This window comes from Equus quagga, chromosome 8 (assembly GCF_021613505.1).
Source record: "Equus quagga isolate Etosha38 chromosome 8, UCLA_HA_Equagga_1.0, whole genome shotgun sequence".
NCBI lineage: Eukaryota > Metazoa > Chordata > Mammalia > Perissodactyla > Equidae > Equus > Equus quagga.
Window position 1 is genome coordinate 105,168,343 of NC_060274.1, and position 17,806 is coordinate 105,186,148.

The following is a 17,806-nucleotide window of genomic DNA, read 5'->3' on the forward strand; positions in this document are numbered from 1 at the left end:
ACATATACACACACACAAATACACAATACATAATACACATACACACATAATATATATGTATGTGTATGTATACACACAAGTATATATACATATATTAAGTATACATAATATATATATATAATTACCCATTTGTAGATTATGGGCAAAAAGTTAAGCAGGCATGATCTTATTATATTATATACCTTGTAGGCTAATCTTCAAAACAAGTGTTCTGTTTCCACCATTAGTTAAAGAAGAGATATACGAAAGCTTTCCCTGAAATGAGAGAAAAATAGTTACAGCGAAAAGCCAAAAGAGTTTATTGTAACACCAAGATATAAGTAAAAATTGGAATAATTTTTTTAAAAGGATTAGACTTTTGTCTTTCAAGAAATGAAGTGTGAACACAATGACTATGTTCAAGTCATTATTTTTAAGACATGAAAGTGATTTTTCTAGGAAAAAATCAGAGGACCTAAAAATATTTTAGGTTCATCCTTTAGTTTCTTAAACAATCTTATCACTTAAATATTATCAATTCCTCATTTTATAGATAAAGATGAACTAGCCCAACTTGAGCTTCACTTTAACCTAATATTGTTCTTTGCTAACGACAAAAACGAAGAGCTTGCTCCTAGAAATTAAAATGTATTAAAGAAAAATTAAAAAGTATAAAATGATAATCCCAGAAATAAGGACAGCGTGTACAAATCAATGGACTGAGGCACAAGTATAGTTTAGTCTTTGTTCTACTTCTGTAACTAAACAGCTCCCTCAGCTTAAAAAGTTATTTAATCAGTGTCTCAGATAAAATGAAATATTTAATCTGGATGGTTTCTATAATTTCTTCTGGCTCTAAAATTGAATGATTCTATGAACAAATATAGGGGTCTTTGAAAACTTCCACACCAAAATATAATTTATTTAATAAAGTTTAAAAATAGATCCTATAATATATAACTCCTATACTAATATTACAGAGTTTGATATAGCCAACAAAAAAATAACAGCTATCTTCATACATCAATTTTACTTACAACATAGGAATGGGAAAAAAAATTAAAGTATGGCTATCAGCAGTGCAGAATGATTCAGACAAAAGTAAAGGTAAATAGTTCCACTCAGGAGGTAGCAAGTCGAAAAGAACAACAACAAAAAGATGGGCAAAGTGCAAATTTCAAACTAAACTTTTTCCTGACTCACCAGAGTTGAGGCTTAAAGACAGCCACCTAACCAGAAATCTAAGGAAACAGAAGCCCTCCAATGAGATGGGCAGGTTAGCACTTGCTTACCTGAGGTAAATGGCAAATGCTGCCTGACATCTGTAAGAAAAATTCATCTTACATTTTCAATGAGTTGCTAGCGGCCAAGTACAAGCTAGCGAAAAGACATGGAGCCTTTGGGAGCTGCAAACACAGGAGAATTCACACCCACTTACAAGCTCTTCTCCACACACCTGACCAGGTTCAGGCCAGAAAGCCGGGTAAGGGTGGTGGCAGTCACTGCAAGAAACCCTGCCTGGATCTTCCCCACCCCTCTTTCAGAACAAAGTCCTTAAACTGCTGGGAGAAGGGCAACAAACCTATGAATCTTAGGGCTTTGGTGAAAACCCACTGCAGCTAGAAGGGAAAACAGAAAAAAAACACCTCTACCCCTTCTCAGATGGGCAGGAATATGTATACAGGAGCGAAGGTCAGACCTACAGCTCGAGGATCACTAAGACCTCACCCAAAGACCCAGGAACACGCTGCCTGGCAAGACTGAGACTTAATCGGAACAGAAGACATCCACTCATCACAAGGCTGACGAGTGTCTAGTAAAAAGTAACAGGGTTTACTACTAGGACAGAGCACAAGGACCTCATCTGAGGCAAAGCACAAAGGAAAGACCTAAAGCTTAAAGGTGGGAAGACGGTGACAAAACTCTCTGGCCAACCAGACCCCTGTCCTAAATACAAACTAACTCAAAAGGAATTCAAAGCCTGGAGGGCGCTGAAGTAACCAGAGCAACAACAAATGCCCAACTGAGCTGAACTCCGGGCTAGACTAACTCAACACCCCACAGTAAAGGCCCAGCAGAAAGGCCAGCACATTTCCAGAAATAAAAACTATTGACTTAAGTTTTCACTGCCCTTCAAAAGACGTAGAGCTTACAACAACAAATTATGGGCATACAAAAAAGCAAGAAAGAACACACTACCAAAACACAAAGCAAGTGAGAACCAAAATCAGATTAAATTAGATTAATCAAATTAAATTCAAGGCAGGTACTTCTGTTACTCTTGCACCTGATCCAACTGAAAGATCTGGGTGAGAGTTTGGGATGACTGAAGAAATGTGAAATTATAGCTACTGAACTGGACACAACCATTTCATAACAATAGAAGCACCCAGGGAAAGATCTTTAGCACCTGAGAAGGGCCTAGAATCTGGGAAATTAAACTCCTTTGACATCAGGAGGTAGAGGGGAAGGAAGGCATTAATAATCTTTGTCTTTCATAACTATTCCAGAAGCCTTTCCCTCACCCCAAAGGGTGAAACCCCACTGCAGCTAGAAGGGAAAACAGAAAAGCACTAGGCTGCTCTCACCAATTGTAGAGAGCTTTGAAAGTAAAACTAACTGCACCCGCCGCTGATGGCTCTAACCATAAGCCAGCAGGGAATGGCCCAGCTCCTATACTGTCCATGTAAGATACTTCCAAATGGTGTCCACAACTTGTAGGGAAAACGAACTGGACAAGCAGGATAGATTTGATTAACTGCCCTCAAGCAGTCTCTCTGAAAAGAAGGATTAAACTGAATTATTGGGACTGAACTGGGGGCCTTACGGCTTACCAGATGGCAGACCACACAGGTGACCCTGTCAACCTGTGCTGCCTGACTGAGCTATGTTCTTCTTGGGAGAGCCCCCCACAACTGTAAACACTTTGTTTCCAAGGGTAGCACGTATGCCCTTGAGACTGTGCTTCCTGAGTAAAAAGCAGAAATTAACCAAAAAGACAATGTGATTTGCCCCTATGGTTAGTTATAAGAAACATTCAAGTGTTTAAGAAAATACCCTCAGTTGCTCATGGAGCCCTCAGTTACATATTACGCAGGCAGTTTTACCTGCAAGAGGAGCTATTCCATTAGAAAGGTGGTATGAAATTTGTTCCAGTCTTTAGCTAAATTGAGCAAAGAAAAATGGAACCTGAGTTAAAGAAGCAGCTTTGGAAGTTAAAGGATGACTGGATAGTGAGAAACTTCCAAGGGGATTTATGTCCCCGGAGTTACATGTGTACATTTCAATAAGGGATGGACGAAATCCAGGGACACGCCTTTAAATTCCAAATGACGGATTTTTATTAGGGAGATGAGATTTCTCTTTCTCTCTCAAGAGGAGAGAGTGAAGTTGAATAGCTGACCTACATAAACTCCCAGATTCATAATTTCGAGCTTCCTCTCCTACAAGGCAAGAAATCCCTTTTACAAGCACAGGAAGACCTTTGGCCCTCATTTTATTGCCTTGAATGAGGAGGATGGAGAATGCTGAACTGATGAAGTTACAGCCGAGAGTACTATTAACAGCTGGCCTCTTCTCCAGAAGTCTCATGTCTGCTTTCAGGATAAAAATGAATTAATATAGATATTAAAATGTTACCACCCCCTTATAAGACTTTCTAAGCGGAGTGTCCCTCAGAAGGGATACACCCACCTGTGTGCACAGTACAAACCTGGGCAATGCGCCCCTAAGACCTGGGGAGGCAAGGGGAACCAATGCAAAAATGAAGTTCATGTTGCCTGCTGTCTAAATCCACTTCAGGCTCCTTGCCTCCTTACCAGCCAAATCTACTGAACTGTAGCAGGCCAATCTAGAAACCGAATTATGCACTGTTGCTTAGGAACTACACGATCGCTTGACATTTACCCAGATGAAATAAAAACCTTTACTTACATAAAAACCTGTACACAAATGTCTATAGTTGCTTTATTCCTAATTACAAAACACTGGAAAGAATCCAAACTAGGCGATGAGAATGGATAAACAGACTGTGATAGGATTCCACTTACCAATAAAAAGGAATAATATTGATAAATACAACAACCTGGAAGCCTCTCAAAGGTACCACGCTGGCAAAAGAAGCCAGACCCAAAAGGCTACATACTGTGTGATTCAATCTACACAGCATTCTTGAAAGGCAAAAATATACCGTCAGAAAACTGGTAAAAAGCGGTTGGCTGGGATTGGAATCGGGGTAGCAGCTGACCAGAAAATTTTAGGAGGGGATGGACTCGTCTAGAGTTTGATTATGCTTGTGTTATATGTTTTTATACATCTGTCAAAACTCACAGAACTGTAGACTAAAAACAAAGAATTCAGCAGTAAAATGTATTTAATAAAACTCAAGAAACATAAATAAGAAATATCTGCAGGCTAGAAAAATGCATCTAAGTATTTAAACTGAGACTTGAAAAATAAGAGATTCACTCAGACAGATGAAAGAAGAGAAATCATATACTTCACTCTTATTTTTTTAAGTAAGCATTGTGCATAACAATGTGACAACCATGAGAAATAAGTAAAGGTATTTCCTAGTTTTAATGCTACTGTATACTAACATGTTTACTTATATTCAAAATGGTTTATTATAATAATACTAATAAAACTGCTGGATTGAAAAAAATATTTCACTAATATAAGTAGTAATAAAAATAAAGAAACAATATGCATATGTAGGAGACTTTAATCAGGACAAAAATAACAAATGAGCAAACTTCCATATCATTTAAATACCTCTATGTAAAACATAAAATAAGAAAAGAATGATAAAACTAGATACATTTCAGTAATAATTAGAACTAATGATTTGTCAGAAACAAAAAGGAATCAAATCACAGCAACTTATTAATAATTACACGTATGCAGGAAACACCATGCTAATCTACCAAACGCAAAATGAGTTTGTGAATACTAATAAGCATCTGATAAGAATTTAAATGTAATAGAGGAGACAAATTGTAATACATAAATCTTTATTTCATATGAAAGAAAATATGAGGAAAATGGAAAACAAAAGGCATAAAAGATAAACAAACGTCTATATGGAGAATATTGATTAGAAGGGCAAAAGTGAAATATAGCATTATTTCTCTGTTTTTTACTATCAGACTTACTTCACTAATAAGCCTTTCACCTCCTTCCTGCTTAGTTCTAACTCTCTCTTTAGTTCCTAACTTAAATGTACAATAACTAAAATGAAAAATTCACTAAAAATGCATAATAGAATATTGGATATGGAAGAAACAAAGTTCCATGAACTTTAAGGTAAATAAGTAGAAATTACTCGTCTGAAAATCCCGCTCAGCCAAAACACAATACTGAAGAATAAGAAACACTATCTTAGAGATCTGTGGGACAATATTAAACAGCCTAACATACAAACATACATGTAACAACATCCAAAAGGAGAAAAGAGTAATAATGTGGTAGAAAAAAAAATTCAAAGAAACATTAGCCAATAATTTCCCCAATTCGATGAAAAACCTTGACTAACGGATCCAAGAAGCTCAGCTACCCACAAGCAGAAGAAATTCAAAGAAAAACCACACCTAGGCACATGACACACGACAGCGCAACTGCTAAAAAACAAAGATCACTATTTTGAGTCATGACAGTTCTTACCTGGATGTATTTCTTGCTATAATCACCACCTGGCTGTAGGGATCTGAAATCTACTTTGTGTAATTTACTTAGCGGCTCAATTTCAGGCACCCCATTGACTTCTTTTATTAATTCAAGTGGCATACCAGATCTGCTTCACAGTGCTTTCCAAAGCAAAGTCAATTACGGAAGCTGATAGCTTGCTGCTGAAAACACAAACAGCAGTGCTTTATATAAAATGTAATCAACAATTTGCTTTAAGCTTCTTCGACTTAGTTTTGCTTTTCCTTTCCTTTAAGTTAGTTATCACTGTTGGGGGGTGATAGGAGGAGGGTGGATTATTCTATAATTTTATTACAAGGATCAAGACACGCATTTTCCTAAAGAACTGAAACAACCCTTTTCTATTTAGTTTTCTATTTAAAGAAGTACCTCTAAAATCCAATTTTCGGATCTATGAACACTGCACTAACAAATGCCTTTACCACTGTAATTCAAAATGTACAAGCTATTGAGGAAGGAGGGGAAGTTGAAAAATTTGGTTTTGGTTTCGAATCCCTTTGGCAGTTGGAATATCATGTACACGAATTACGCACCAAAAGCTCATTACTCTAAAATATAAAATATAAAATTACTCTAAAATATATAAAATATATTACTCCTCCCTCCAGCCCCTTCACAATCGAAAGAAACGACTACTGGACCCATGACAACTTGGGCGTTGTAGGTTCAATCTGATTTCTCAAACCTCTTGACTAAACGCACTAGCGTTCAATATTTAATTTTAATGTGTGCGCACCAACCTTCCCCAAGCCAGCTGAGCTCCGTGAGGGCGGGGACTTGGATTAACTCAAGTCAGCTGCTTACAAAATGCCAAGCAAGATGCTCAACACAGCAGGCTCACGATAAAGACAAGTATGAAGGGTTTCTCTGCAATCACTAATACTGAATTTTGATCTAAACAAAATCAGCCTCTTTATAATACCAGTTCAGGTTCCTACCCACCTTGTACCTACGCAACCAACTCCAAACTTTTTTGGAAATTTACTCACCCGCGCTCTACAGAGAAACTAGGAAGAAACCCGACCGGCGCGCACGTGACGTCACACGCACGCTGGCCGCTCAGCCTCACGCATGCGTACGCGGTCAGCAGGGATATACTGCGGCTCACTCCCGCGCCCGCGGAGGATAAACTGGGTGACGGTGCCCAGGCCTCCGTGCCCTTGGAAGTTTCATGGACTACGTAGAGGGTGCGGCGCCAAAGGGAGTGTGGGGCGGCGGTACAGCAGCCACCCGGAACTTTCGTCGCTCCCCTTAGCCCCGCCCCCTGTCAATTTCTCGCCGTCGAGGCCCAAGGCTCCGCAGTGGTAGCGGGGGCGGTACGCTGCGCGGCTCCTAAATCCTCTAACCAATAAAAAGCGTTTCCAGAACCGGGGCGGGATTTGAGATTCCGTTAGGTGAATTGGAAGCTCTTGTGGGCCAGACCCCTTTTTTTAACCTCTAGTTCTTTCCCTGCAGAAGAAAGAGCCCCAGTGCGATTTTTTACAAAGAAAAAAATTCCACTAGTGAGTAATGCTATTTTCAGGGAGGTTTGATTGACCTCTTCGTTGACTTGTAGGGCTATGATTCTGCGGTATAAGTAATAAGATGTATTATTAAATGTGAATCTTATGCAAATTTCTGAGTTATGCCTCCGCTCGTTTGATTTAAGTGAAACTACTTCAGTGCAAAAACCAGTGTAATTAAAGAATTATATAAATATTTCCAAGGCTAATTTGGACTAAAATATCTGCTGTAGATACATATTTGCAGGAGGAAGTAGCTAACTGTTTTTAAAGTAACTATTTTTTTTCAGCAGGAAGCATTCAGTGTTACACCATCTTTCCTTTTCCCTCCCAACCCTGTATGTACCTGTGCATAGAGCAGCGGGGCAAGAGTCTGAGCTCAGGAGCTGTCCATTTCAGGAAAACTATGGTTAGTAAAGCTTTGATCCTCTCCTCGTTCCTACCCTGGCCTCACCCAGCTCAGAAATACTGTTCCTTCCTAAGTGAAGTCCTCCACCTTGGCTCTGAATCCTGGCCAGTTTCATTTCACCTCCATCATCAATTATAAATCTTTTCTCAACATATTTTAAACTTTTCCTCCTTGTTCCTTGCCATCGGCATTTAAACACATTCTTCTGCAGCCTAAGCTTATGAAGAGCAGGGAGAATTGTTTACTGTTACGTGCATAGAGCCTGTGCAGTGTCTGGCACATTACGGGGGCTAAATAATTGTTGAAGGAACAAATGTTTCTCTTTCCCCACCTCTGACTTCCCGGCTCCATCTGCCCCCGACTCTCATCCCGTTACACCGAAACTGCCTTTGCCAAGATCACTGAAGACCTCTTTGTTGCTATGCCAAAAGGACACTTTGTAGTCTTTCCTACTTATTTTTTTAAAAGCATTTTCATTATGCTACTACGTCTTCTTAGTTTTCTTCTTATCCTCTATCAACTGAATCTTTTAAAGTTTTTTCTCTTCCTCTATTTAGTCTATCATGTCCATATTCTACTGTGGTAAAAATATCTAACGGAAGTGTCTATAACTGCTTTTTTTGGTTGTGATTATTCTCAATTTCTCTAGGACCCAAATACTTCATACACATCCAAGTCACTTCTAATCTTGTTTCTTCTTCACGATCTTCCAGTTGTTGGCAGAGCTGGGGATGCATATGGCTCCAGAGCCTATACTGGTTTCTCTTGCATTAGGAATTAGTGTGCCCTACAAATGAAGAAAAGTTAACATGAATATACAGTACAATTTAAGATAAGAGAAGGACAAAAGTAATTGAATTAACTTGATAAGGCACTGAAGTCATATATGACAAAACAAGCCATTACTGTTTTTCTGTCTATTGACGCAGCATAAAAAGCTACTCGAAGACTAACAATTTATGTAAAAACTATTACAAATTATAATTTTTAAAGGTGAAATGAAGAAAGTCTTGATATAAAATCTACAATGTAAAAATGCTCCATTTTAAGAAAAGTTAAAATGGGATTCTCACTAATAAATGAGTACTAGAAGTGGAATTGGCATTTTTATTAAGAAAAGCATAAAGATTCAGTGCTGTTGTTATAAGTAATTGATCAAAGGTGAAAGGAATTAACCCTCAAATTTCTGATACTTTTTCCCTCTCATTAGCATTTTCAAGTTCCTCTTTAAACTATTTGCTTTTTTAATGTTGAAATTTCAAATTGAATTTCCTAATCACCCAACACTTCAAATTTATTTCCTTTGCATTCACTGCAGAGTCATTAACCCATTCCTATTGCCACCTATTTTCCCCACAAGCTATTGTTATCATCTTGCATGCCTACAGCTTGACAATATCTTCCGCTTCGTCCTGAGATTTCCTAACAGTAATAGCTAGGGCACATTGGTTGGAGCTCATTTCCTTGTGATCTGATAGCACTTCTGTCCAATTCTATTGAACATCTGATCAATTCATAAAATCCTATTTCAATAAAGCATCAAATTTTAATATTGTTATATAGTTGAAACAAGATAAAATCAAAGAAACTTATAACAAGTTTATCTTTAAATTTAAATGTAATGTGCGTAATCACTCAATGCGTATTAGGAAGACAGTAAAGATATTTTTTAAAACATAATATTGAGTACCACAAATTGAGAAAAACGTCAGTGTCTATTGAAGGGATGTCCCCAAACCTTTGTATTTTAGTAGTAAATTTTTTTACATGTACATGCATAAATTTAGGTTTCCTTCAAATCAAATTTAGTAAAAAGCCCTCTCTGAGAGGAATGCTAAGGGACCAACCATACTCTAAGGGAAAAGTGAATGGATGGAAACAGAAAATAACTGTCTAAAAGCCATGTTAGCATAACAGGGGATTCAAATGTGTGAAGCAAGGTATGGACTAAGCAAGAAGGGCCAAGTTTTCACCATGAAAAAAAATGGGTCATTCTCCTGTTTTGGACCACACCGTGTGGCATCTGAGTGACTCATAGAATGTGAAAGGCACAGAATTGAGATAGACTCTCTCAACAGAGGCAACCTTTGGTTAACTTACACTGAAGATATAATATGTTGAGATTAAAAAAACTGTATCACGAGCATTAAGATGAGTGTTAATTCAGAAAAATATTTTCTCACAAGCCTGCTTATAAAAGAACCAAGACCCCAGGGGCCTATGTGTGGGAAGAACCACACTGCCTAAGAAAATGGTTGGTTCTTCAGTTTTTTCTGTAGAGAAGGGGAAGAGGGGAAAATTGAGGAGGAATCAGCAAAAAAGCTAGAAGGTGTTAGGATTCCCAGAATAGATGCCACTCTTTGATGCCTATGCTGTCCTCCATTCAGCCATTCAAAAAAAAAAAAATCTTTAATAAAGTAAAGGTATTGAGCTCACAGTAAGGAAATAAGGAACTTGGTTTAACATTCAGATTGTTACATGTATAATTCAGGCAGCACATACAGAAAGGAGGTGAAGAAAAATGAGAGGAAAAGACCTGCTGGAAATGAACAGACATGAAGGATGGATTAGTCAAAGAGGATCTTTCAACTTCTTAACACTGTAGAAGCAGGGGTTTATGTCTTGAGTTTAGAATCTCTCTTTTCTACATGCCCTACATTTTGTAACATGAGGCTATGTCTATGTTCTGGAAAATCCTGCAATAACACACATAGAATCATTTTTCTATATAAACTTAGACTAAAAATTGTGTTTATAATTTGTTTCTTTTGAAAAGACAATGATCCAGCTCTAAAAGTTGGAGAGCATAGTAGCAGGTAACAATTCATTAGTCTGATATTTTCTTTCTTTCCCTTCTTTTTTGAGTGATCAAAAATAGGCATGCTTTTAAAAGCTTTATAATGAATAGTTTTAATGGAAAATTGATTAGGAGGTTGCATGTTTTTTAAATTCATCATGGTTATTTGGAATAATTGAGAACCATTTGCTTTAGTTTCAAAATACATTTTTAACACAGAAAGACATTTTGTAATTTTGTCAGCTCTTTCTTCTATTAGTTTAAATAGAATCTGCATTTATTCATTACATTCATACATTTTTTAGGAAGTGGAAAAGTCAGCATCACAGAGTCCCCTTGATGAAAACTGAAAGTATTTTGTCCATTTTTCACTTGTGTATAATAACCATGAAACTTTCTATGGCTAAGTGACAATTTATCTTTTCTAGCCATAACTTGCCCATCAAAGATTATGTGTTGGTAGAATGATAGGGTTATAGCTAATGTATTAATTAGAGAATAAAATGTCATTTGTCTTGACCCTACTTTTATCTAATTCTCAATGGTAAAAAATTAGTCCAAGATATCTTTCCTATGATTAGAGCAGAATAAAAATGATTACCATATAATTACATTTGAAAAAACTTCAGTTTAATTAGGGTATATTCAACCCAGAGTGAAGTGTCAGTTTGGCATAGCCAAAGGAATAGAACAGATGGAGAAAAACGAATACTTTGCCATTCCTACTTATTTTCATATTAAGATGGCATAAACGGGTCCAAAGTCTAGAGTCGTGTTTGTTTAACAGAGTCTTGTAAGTCTGTTAGAATGAAAGGAAATAGTGAAAAGGAAATTTATTCTTTTTGTCTTGTCATTTATATCTGACCATCAAGAGGTTTTCGTTTGTTTGTTTGTTTGTTTTAACATTTGAAAAACATTTATTTCTTGCATGTTATCTATTTTTAAAAGTCAGCTATAAAAGGCATGGAGAACAAAATTCAAACGTGGTATAAAATATGATGACATTGAAGATTATGCCTTCCTCTCCCCTCCATCAAGAGTTTTTTATGTACTCCAAGTGATCTAATTCTATTCATATTAAACTTCCAAATACTAGTAACATTAATCTTGATCAATCTCCTCCCTAATTTTCCTTATATTAGAAATCCCTCTTTTCTTTGCATTTCTACCTGATATTCTTTATATTATACCATCTATTCCTCCATCAGAAATATCCTAACTTCTCTGCCACAGTTACAGATTCAGGAATGAGCATGTGACCCAAGTCACGACAAGGAGAGATGAGGAGATATTTGCTGGGGACTTCTGGGAGAAATTTTTTTCTCTCTCTGTAGAGATAACATGACAAATCAATCTCCTCTCTTCCTGGTACCAAGTGAGGAGACATGTAGACCAATTACTCCTGGCAGCCAGTCCATGACCAAAAAGGAACCAGATTTAAGAGGAAGAGAGTCCGTTGTGACGGAGCAGAATGTCAGATTTTTTTTTTTAATTTTGCGAACATGATGTAATGTTAAACCCTTAAATCAGCTAACTCTGAAACCTCGCATGTCTCTGAATGTCTAGTTATATGAGCTAGCAAGTTTCCTTATTGTTTGAGTCATTTTCAGTTTTCAGTTTTCTGTTACTGGCTGTCAAAAGCAGCCTTCCTTCAGGTGAACATGAGGAAATTCATAGGTACAAGACATCTAACATCACTAATAATCTTCACTTAGCAAAATCTGATACTAGATGGGAGAATTAAAAAAATAGGCTCTAGGAATTCTGATTTTAACTTCTTGAACCTATCCTATCCTGGATCCAGGCACTTCTCCCCACCTCCATCAAGCTGGTTATCTCTCACCATTTCAAAGCAACAGCCTCCTAAAATAATTTCCTAACTTCCATTGTTATCCTCTTTTACAGCTTTCCCCAGAGTCAGATAATAAAATACATACTAGAGCTAGAGTCATATTTATAGATTGATGGTTTAAGCATGTTCTAATTATAATTACATAGTTTGATTACATTCAGATAGCTCCAAGTTTTAATATAAGACCTTCCAAGTTATCTTTAATATATCCCCCATTTTTTAAGGAAAGCAAACATAAAAACGACAGCCATTTAACTGAGAGTTCAAATATCCACATTTTTGCATAGATTCATCTGCGCTATGCCCATACCTTGATATTTGCATTCTGTGCTGATGACTACCATAGAGATGAAAAACATGGACACTACTAAATATTTAAAACCCCGCAAATAACCTAAATCACAAGTTTAAAAGGGCCCCTTTCAATTAGGACCATTAGATAATAAAATATCTAATGATATTCATCCAATCTTTGCACCACAGATTACTGGGTTTTAATGCATAAGGTAAAATCAGGCCATTCTTCTACCATTGTGGCCTTTATAAACTGCCTCACCCGTTGAACATATATGGAAAATATGTTCTGCAAGTGACAAATCCCTCACAAAAAATACCGTTAAAACAAACAAACCCCCACATTTCTAGAAGAGATAAATCCACACAGATACTACATTACCTTTTTAGAAATGTTTAACCCAGGTCAGAGGAAAATCAGATTTCAAATATCAATAATCATAGGAAGTGCTGGACAAGGACATTGGATGAAGATGGCTGACAAAACTAAGAACCCTCTCCAACCCAAACCACCTTTAAATGGATACATTTAAAAAAAATAATCTAAAGTGATGGAAAGCTGGAATATCTTCTCTCGATTAGGTACGTAATTTTAGGAATTCAATAAATACAGAAAACAGAAAAAAAGCTCATGTAAACCAAAGCCCAAAAGACATACAGAAGAGGATTGAGCAGCAGATGCGAAATGGTACTAAAGATGCTTCAAGCCTAGAGCAACACATTCAAACAGTTGGGGAGGTCCCCAGAGGAGGGATTATTTGGGTGAGTGTATGTGGAATAGCTGGACAGAGTTCTGTCCTTCCCTGGGCATCAGCTGCATTTGCCCTTGGAGCAAAGTAGCAAGGGTGAATGCCTGCATCATTGAAGCCAGACATAATCAGACAGAAATTTCTGGCGTAGTTCACCAGCATTTTGCTCTCACAATCTCCTGAGGCCAGTTCTGATGTCAGAACGTACATCCATAGCCAGGCAAACAGAAATCATCAAACAAAATATGAGGAGCTAGCAAGACCATCACCAAAATTTTGAGAAAAATATGCTTTATTAGCATAAGTCACCAAACCCAGTTTGAGAAAAAATTAGTCTCAAGATTTTCGAGATCAAACAGGAGACTTTAAAAGGCACATAATTAACATCTTCAGAATGAGTCTAGATTTTACCAAAATATCAGAAATAATAAAGGGACCTATGATAGATGTAGAATATTAAACCAGTATAAAATAATTCTCTGTAAAAATTTACACCAATAAAATTTAAAGGCTTTGAAATGGATAATTTTCCTGAGAAATATAAATTGCTCCAATTGGCTCTAAAGTGATAGAAATTATGATTCAATGAATAATTATATATAGAATGGAAAAGACAGTAAAAGATTTACCCAAAAAATACACGATGGAGATAGTCACCTTTAAGCTGGAGGAGAAACAAAATCTCTGCCCACTTCTAGCAAAGCAAATGAAAAGTAGAAGTAGAAATTTTATCTTAGATGATATTAGCACCAATAATCCCAAACTTTAGAACATCTTAATAAAGGATCCCAAGTGCATTGAACATTGGACCATTTTGAAAGAGGCTGAGAAATATCACCAACCACTTTAGATCATGAGCAAATATGTCAGAGCAGCAGGTTTCCAAAGTGCTTGGTACCATCTAATGGAAAATTAACTCTTGTGTTAGATAGGAAGATCGAGTTTGTGGGCTGAAGAAGCCTTCCTGATCCTTCTTTGTCTTCATGGAGAGGCAAGGGAGTTGGGGTCGGAGAAAAATTCTACATATATTCCATTTTTCCAGTAAAGCAATTTGCCACAGTCTTCTTCATGTTAGCCTAAGGTAATCTTCTGGTCTCTTCCCACATTAAGTCCTGCACATAACTGGAGCCAGGAAGAAATCACATTCAAAGGTGAGCAGAAATGTAAAAGGGACACGCAAGGAAAAAAGTCATTCAAGAAAATGAAAACCTAAAAACAAATACAGCCAACAAAATATTTTAACATGGAGTAGATAAAAACTTTGGTGAAGTCTTTTCTTATGGAAGCAAATAGCTTGGGAAATGGAAAAAAAAACTTTTAAAAGACCTTCATGCATGGAGATTTCAAGACAGGTATATAGGAACTCAGAGGAGAAATAATAATACAACAAAAGAAGTGAGAACAAAAATAAAACCACATAAGTGATGCAAAAATTGAAACATCCACACCATTGAAAACAAATCTACCTAAATGAAGGACAAATTTGAGTGTATTGAATTAAACGTAATTGGAAAGAAAAAAGAATTTAAATAATTCAAAAGAAAGAAAGAATAGGAAGTTTGCCAAAATAGATCCATATATACATACCTGGGGGCCATGTAGAGAATAGAATAATTAGAACAGAAAGTCAATTTAAGGATATAAATCAAGAAAAAAGTCCTGAAATTAAAAAAGACACCTGACTCAGTGAATTGAAGTTGGACGTTGTATTGTAATTTAAATTCTCAGATTTATTACTGCTACGACATTTTCACATAGATTTCCTGGACTTAAAACTAAAGAAATATTTCAATGGCATGCAAGCCACCAAAACGAAATAAAAATAAAAGATCATAGGGCATTACCAAAACAGCATTACTGACTTTATAGGAGGACAAGTATAAATTCTTGATTTAATGGTTAAACCCTAACCCTAACCCTAACACACTTATGACCTAAGTGTGTTTCTCTAGAGGAAACTGGGGGCAATCTCTTTGAAATGCAATCATCTATCAAGGAAGGTAGCATCCCCATGCGCCCACTGAGGAAGATAGCATCCCATCTGTCCTTTGAGGAAGGTAGCATCTCCATGTGCCCACTGAGGAAGGTAGCATCCCCATCTGTCCTTTGAGGAAGGTAGCATCCCCATGTACCCATTGAGGAAGGTAGCATCCCCATCTGCCCATTGAGGAAGATAGCATCCCCGTGTGTCGGTTTCTGTGGGAGACTTGGAGTTTTACTTGGGTGGGTGCCTCATTCCAAGTTGCAAAACTACCTCCTGTCATAAAGACATGAGAAGTTTATATTTCCTTTGGATAAAGCCAATTAACTAACACAGATGGTCTTGTCAATTACCAGGTAAATTTAGAATGAACTATGTGTGACAAATGGTGCTGTCAAGTTCTCTTTCTTGAGGACTAGTTATTTTTTATCTTGAGTACATGTATGTAATAGATTGTATCTGCTTGTCTGTATAGGAGAGCAAGATTTCTTTCTATCTTTACAATCTCTCAGCAGATTGCTTGTGATGCTCATTGCAGTCTGAAAATGCTTGTCCAAATAAACCTGTTTTCTTTCTTCTCTACCTTTGTGAAGAGGTTTTCTGGATTGGGAGGAGATTTTGTTTTTAATTTGTTTCCTCAACACTGCCTTTACCTGAAATGATATTCCTAGATGACTTGGGTGATATCAGAAACTTTGGATTATGAGGCTGTAGACGGTGACAAGAGATTTTTTTACATATTGGGGTATATGGGGTAACTCTTCTGATTCAAAATTGATTCAGCTTGAACTTTAAAAACCTGATTTATGGCCTATCAAACATACATTGTACATCTGCTTTAACCATTAAATCAAGAATTTAGACTTGTCCTCCTATAAAGCCAGTAATGCTGTTTTGGTAATGCCCTTTGGGTAACGCCCATATGAGTACTGCTAAAATGAGTTCCCTTTCCCGACATCAGGATCATGTTGACCTGCTAGTTTGTGACTGAATACCTCTTTGAAACTTTGGTGAATATGTATCCTGGGTGTTCTCTATTCTAAAAAGGTAGAAGACGGTACTGAAAACCACGCTTCTCTGGAATGCGTTCTTTCCTTTACCTGCCTTCCCAGGTTATAATCCTCCGCTTGGTTCAAGTAAAAGTCACCTTAGCTCTCTTATCTATAGAATGGCTATCGGTTATTTTGTGTAGACACAAGACTTAGCGTGGTATTTAAAAAATCTAAACATAGAACTTTATATTTCCTCATACAATATTTTCTGGCTAGAATCAGCTCATTTTTTCTAACAGGTCTTTTTGAATGCCAGTGTGCTGTCCAGACTATTAACTGTACTCTCAGTTCTGGGTTATTAACAAATTTACTAAGTCTTTTATTTTCTTCTTGGTGAAAGATTGACTTGTGTTGCTTATATCCAGAACAATCCAATATCCAGAAAGAGCAAACATCATAAAATTGAAAATGCTTGTTATTCAAAACATGGTATGGTAATACATTATTAGATCAAGTACTTCTTGAATTCACATATAGCATTTATATATGCCAGGCACTGTTCTAAATAGAAATATCAACCCAGTTAACCTTCATCACAGCTTTATGGGGAAATAACATTATCATTCCATTTACAGATGACTAAACTGGTTACATAATTAACCCCAAAAAAGTCTTAGATGGTAAATAGCAGAACCCAGAACTCCATCTAGAAAATCTTACTCCAGACTCAGTGCTTTATAACCAAGCTCAATTCCTATTCTATGCCAATGGATAACTGTAGTAACATCACATCTAATTACGAGAGATGAATTCAGTGCTATTATTGATAAAATCTTTGGCATTATAGTAAAACGCTTTTCGTGTTTATGCTCAGAAATTTATTTTACCAATTATTTTCATTAGTTTTGGAGAACTTTTCCTTTTTACAATAGTGGTTAAAGAGCAGAACCTAAGAAAGGCATTGAGAAGTGAAAAGTGATTTAAGTAAGTTTCCATCACTGGGTCTGAGCATTTTATTCTGAAATAAAACTGCAAGCACTTAAATATTTTGAAGTTAACACTTCATTAAGATAAATAGAGGAAATTCACACCTCTCAGTGTTACACTGTTCCAGGCTGTCTGGCTTCGTAGCGGGTTACAAGAAGCTAGTGCATTGATTTATAGCATGAAGGCTATCTTTGCAACCGGAGAGGCTACTGTTTTTAGATTTGGTAACTGGAACCTTAGATTGTGAAAACATAGCAAAATCTACAGTGAGAAGAGAATGCCCTCACAGTTTGTTGTCCATAACAGAGCTCATGTGGAATTTCAACTAATTCAAAAACATGAAGATTTTTCTTTTTTGAGGAAGATTAGCCCTGAGCTAACATCCGCCACCAATCCTCCTCTTTTTGCTGAGGAAGATTGGCCCTGAGCTAACGTCTGTGCCCATCTTCCTCTATTTTGCATATTATACCCCTGTCACAGCATAGATTGATAAGCACTGTGTAGGTCTGCAGCCAGGATCAGAACCAGCAAACGCCAGGCCACAGAAGCGGAGGGCACAAA

At 36.9% G+C, this 17,806-nt stretch overlaps 1 protein-coding gene across 3 annotated transcripts in view; it reads right to left on the reverse strand.

Moving 5' to 3' along the window:
* Positions 1 to 6,862, reverse strand: part of POT1 (protection of telomeres 1) — a 91,763-nt gene extending 84,901 nt beyond the window's left edge. Inside the window, exons 1-3 of one of the 3 annotated variants that reach the window (XM_046670479.1) lie at positions 6,672 to 6,862; positions 5,641 to 5,822; positions 183 to 255 (exon numbers count right to left, since the gene is read on the reverse strand). In XM_046670479.1, the coding sequence (XP_046526435.1) occupies positions 183 to 255; positions 5,641 to 5,763 (196 nt within the window). In that variant the 5' untranslated portion in view covers positions 5,764 to 5,822; positions 6,672 to 6,862. Of the gene's footprint in view, positions 1 to 182; positions 256 to 5,640; positions 5,826 to 6,671 lie in introns of all 3 variants that reach the window. The other 2 variants (XM_046670478.1, XM_046670480.1) reach the window with 2 other exon arrangements.
* Positions 6,863 to 17,806: the final 10,944 nt, after the last annotated feature.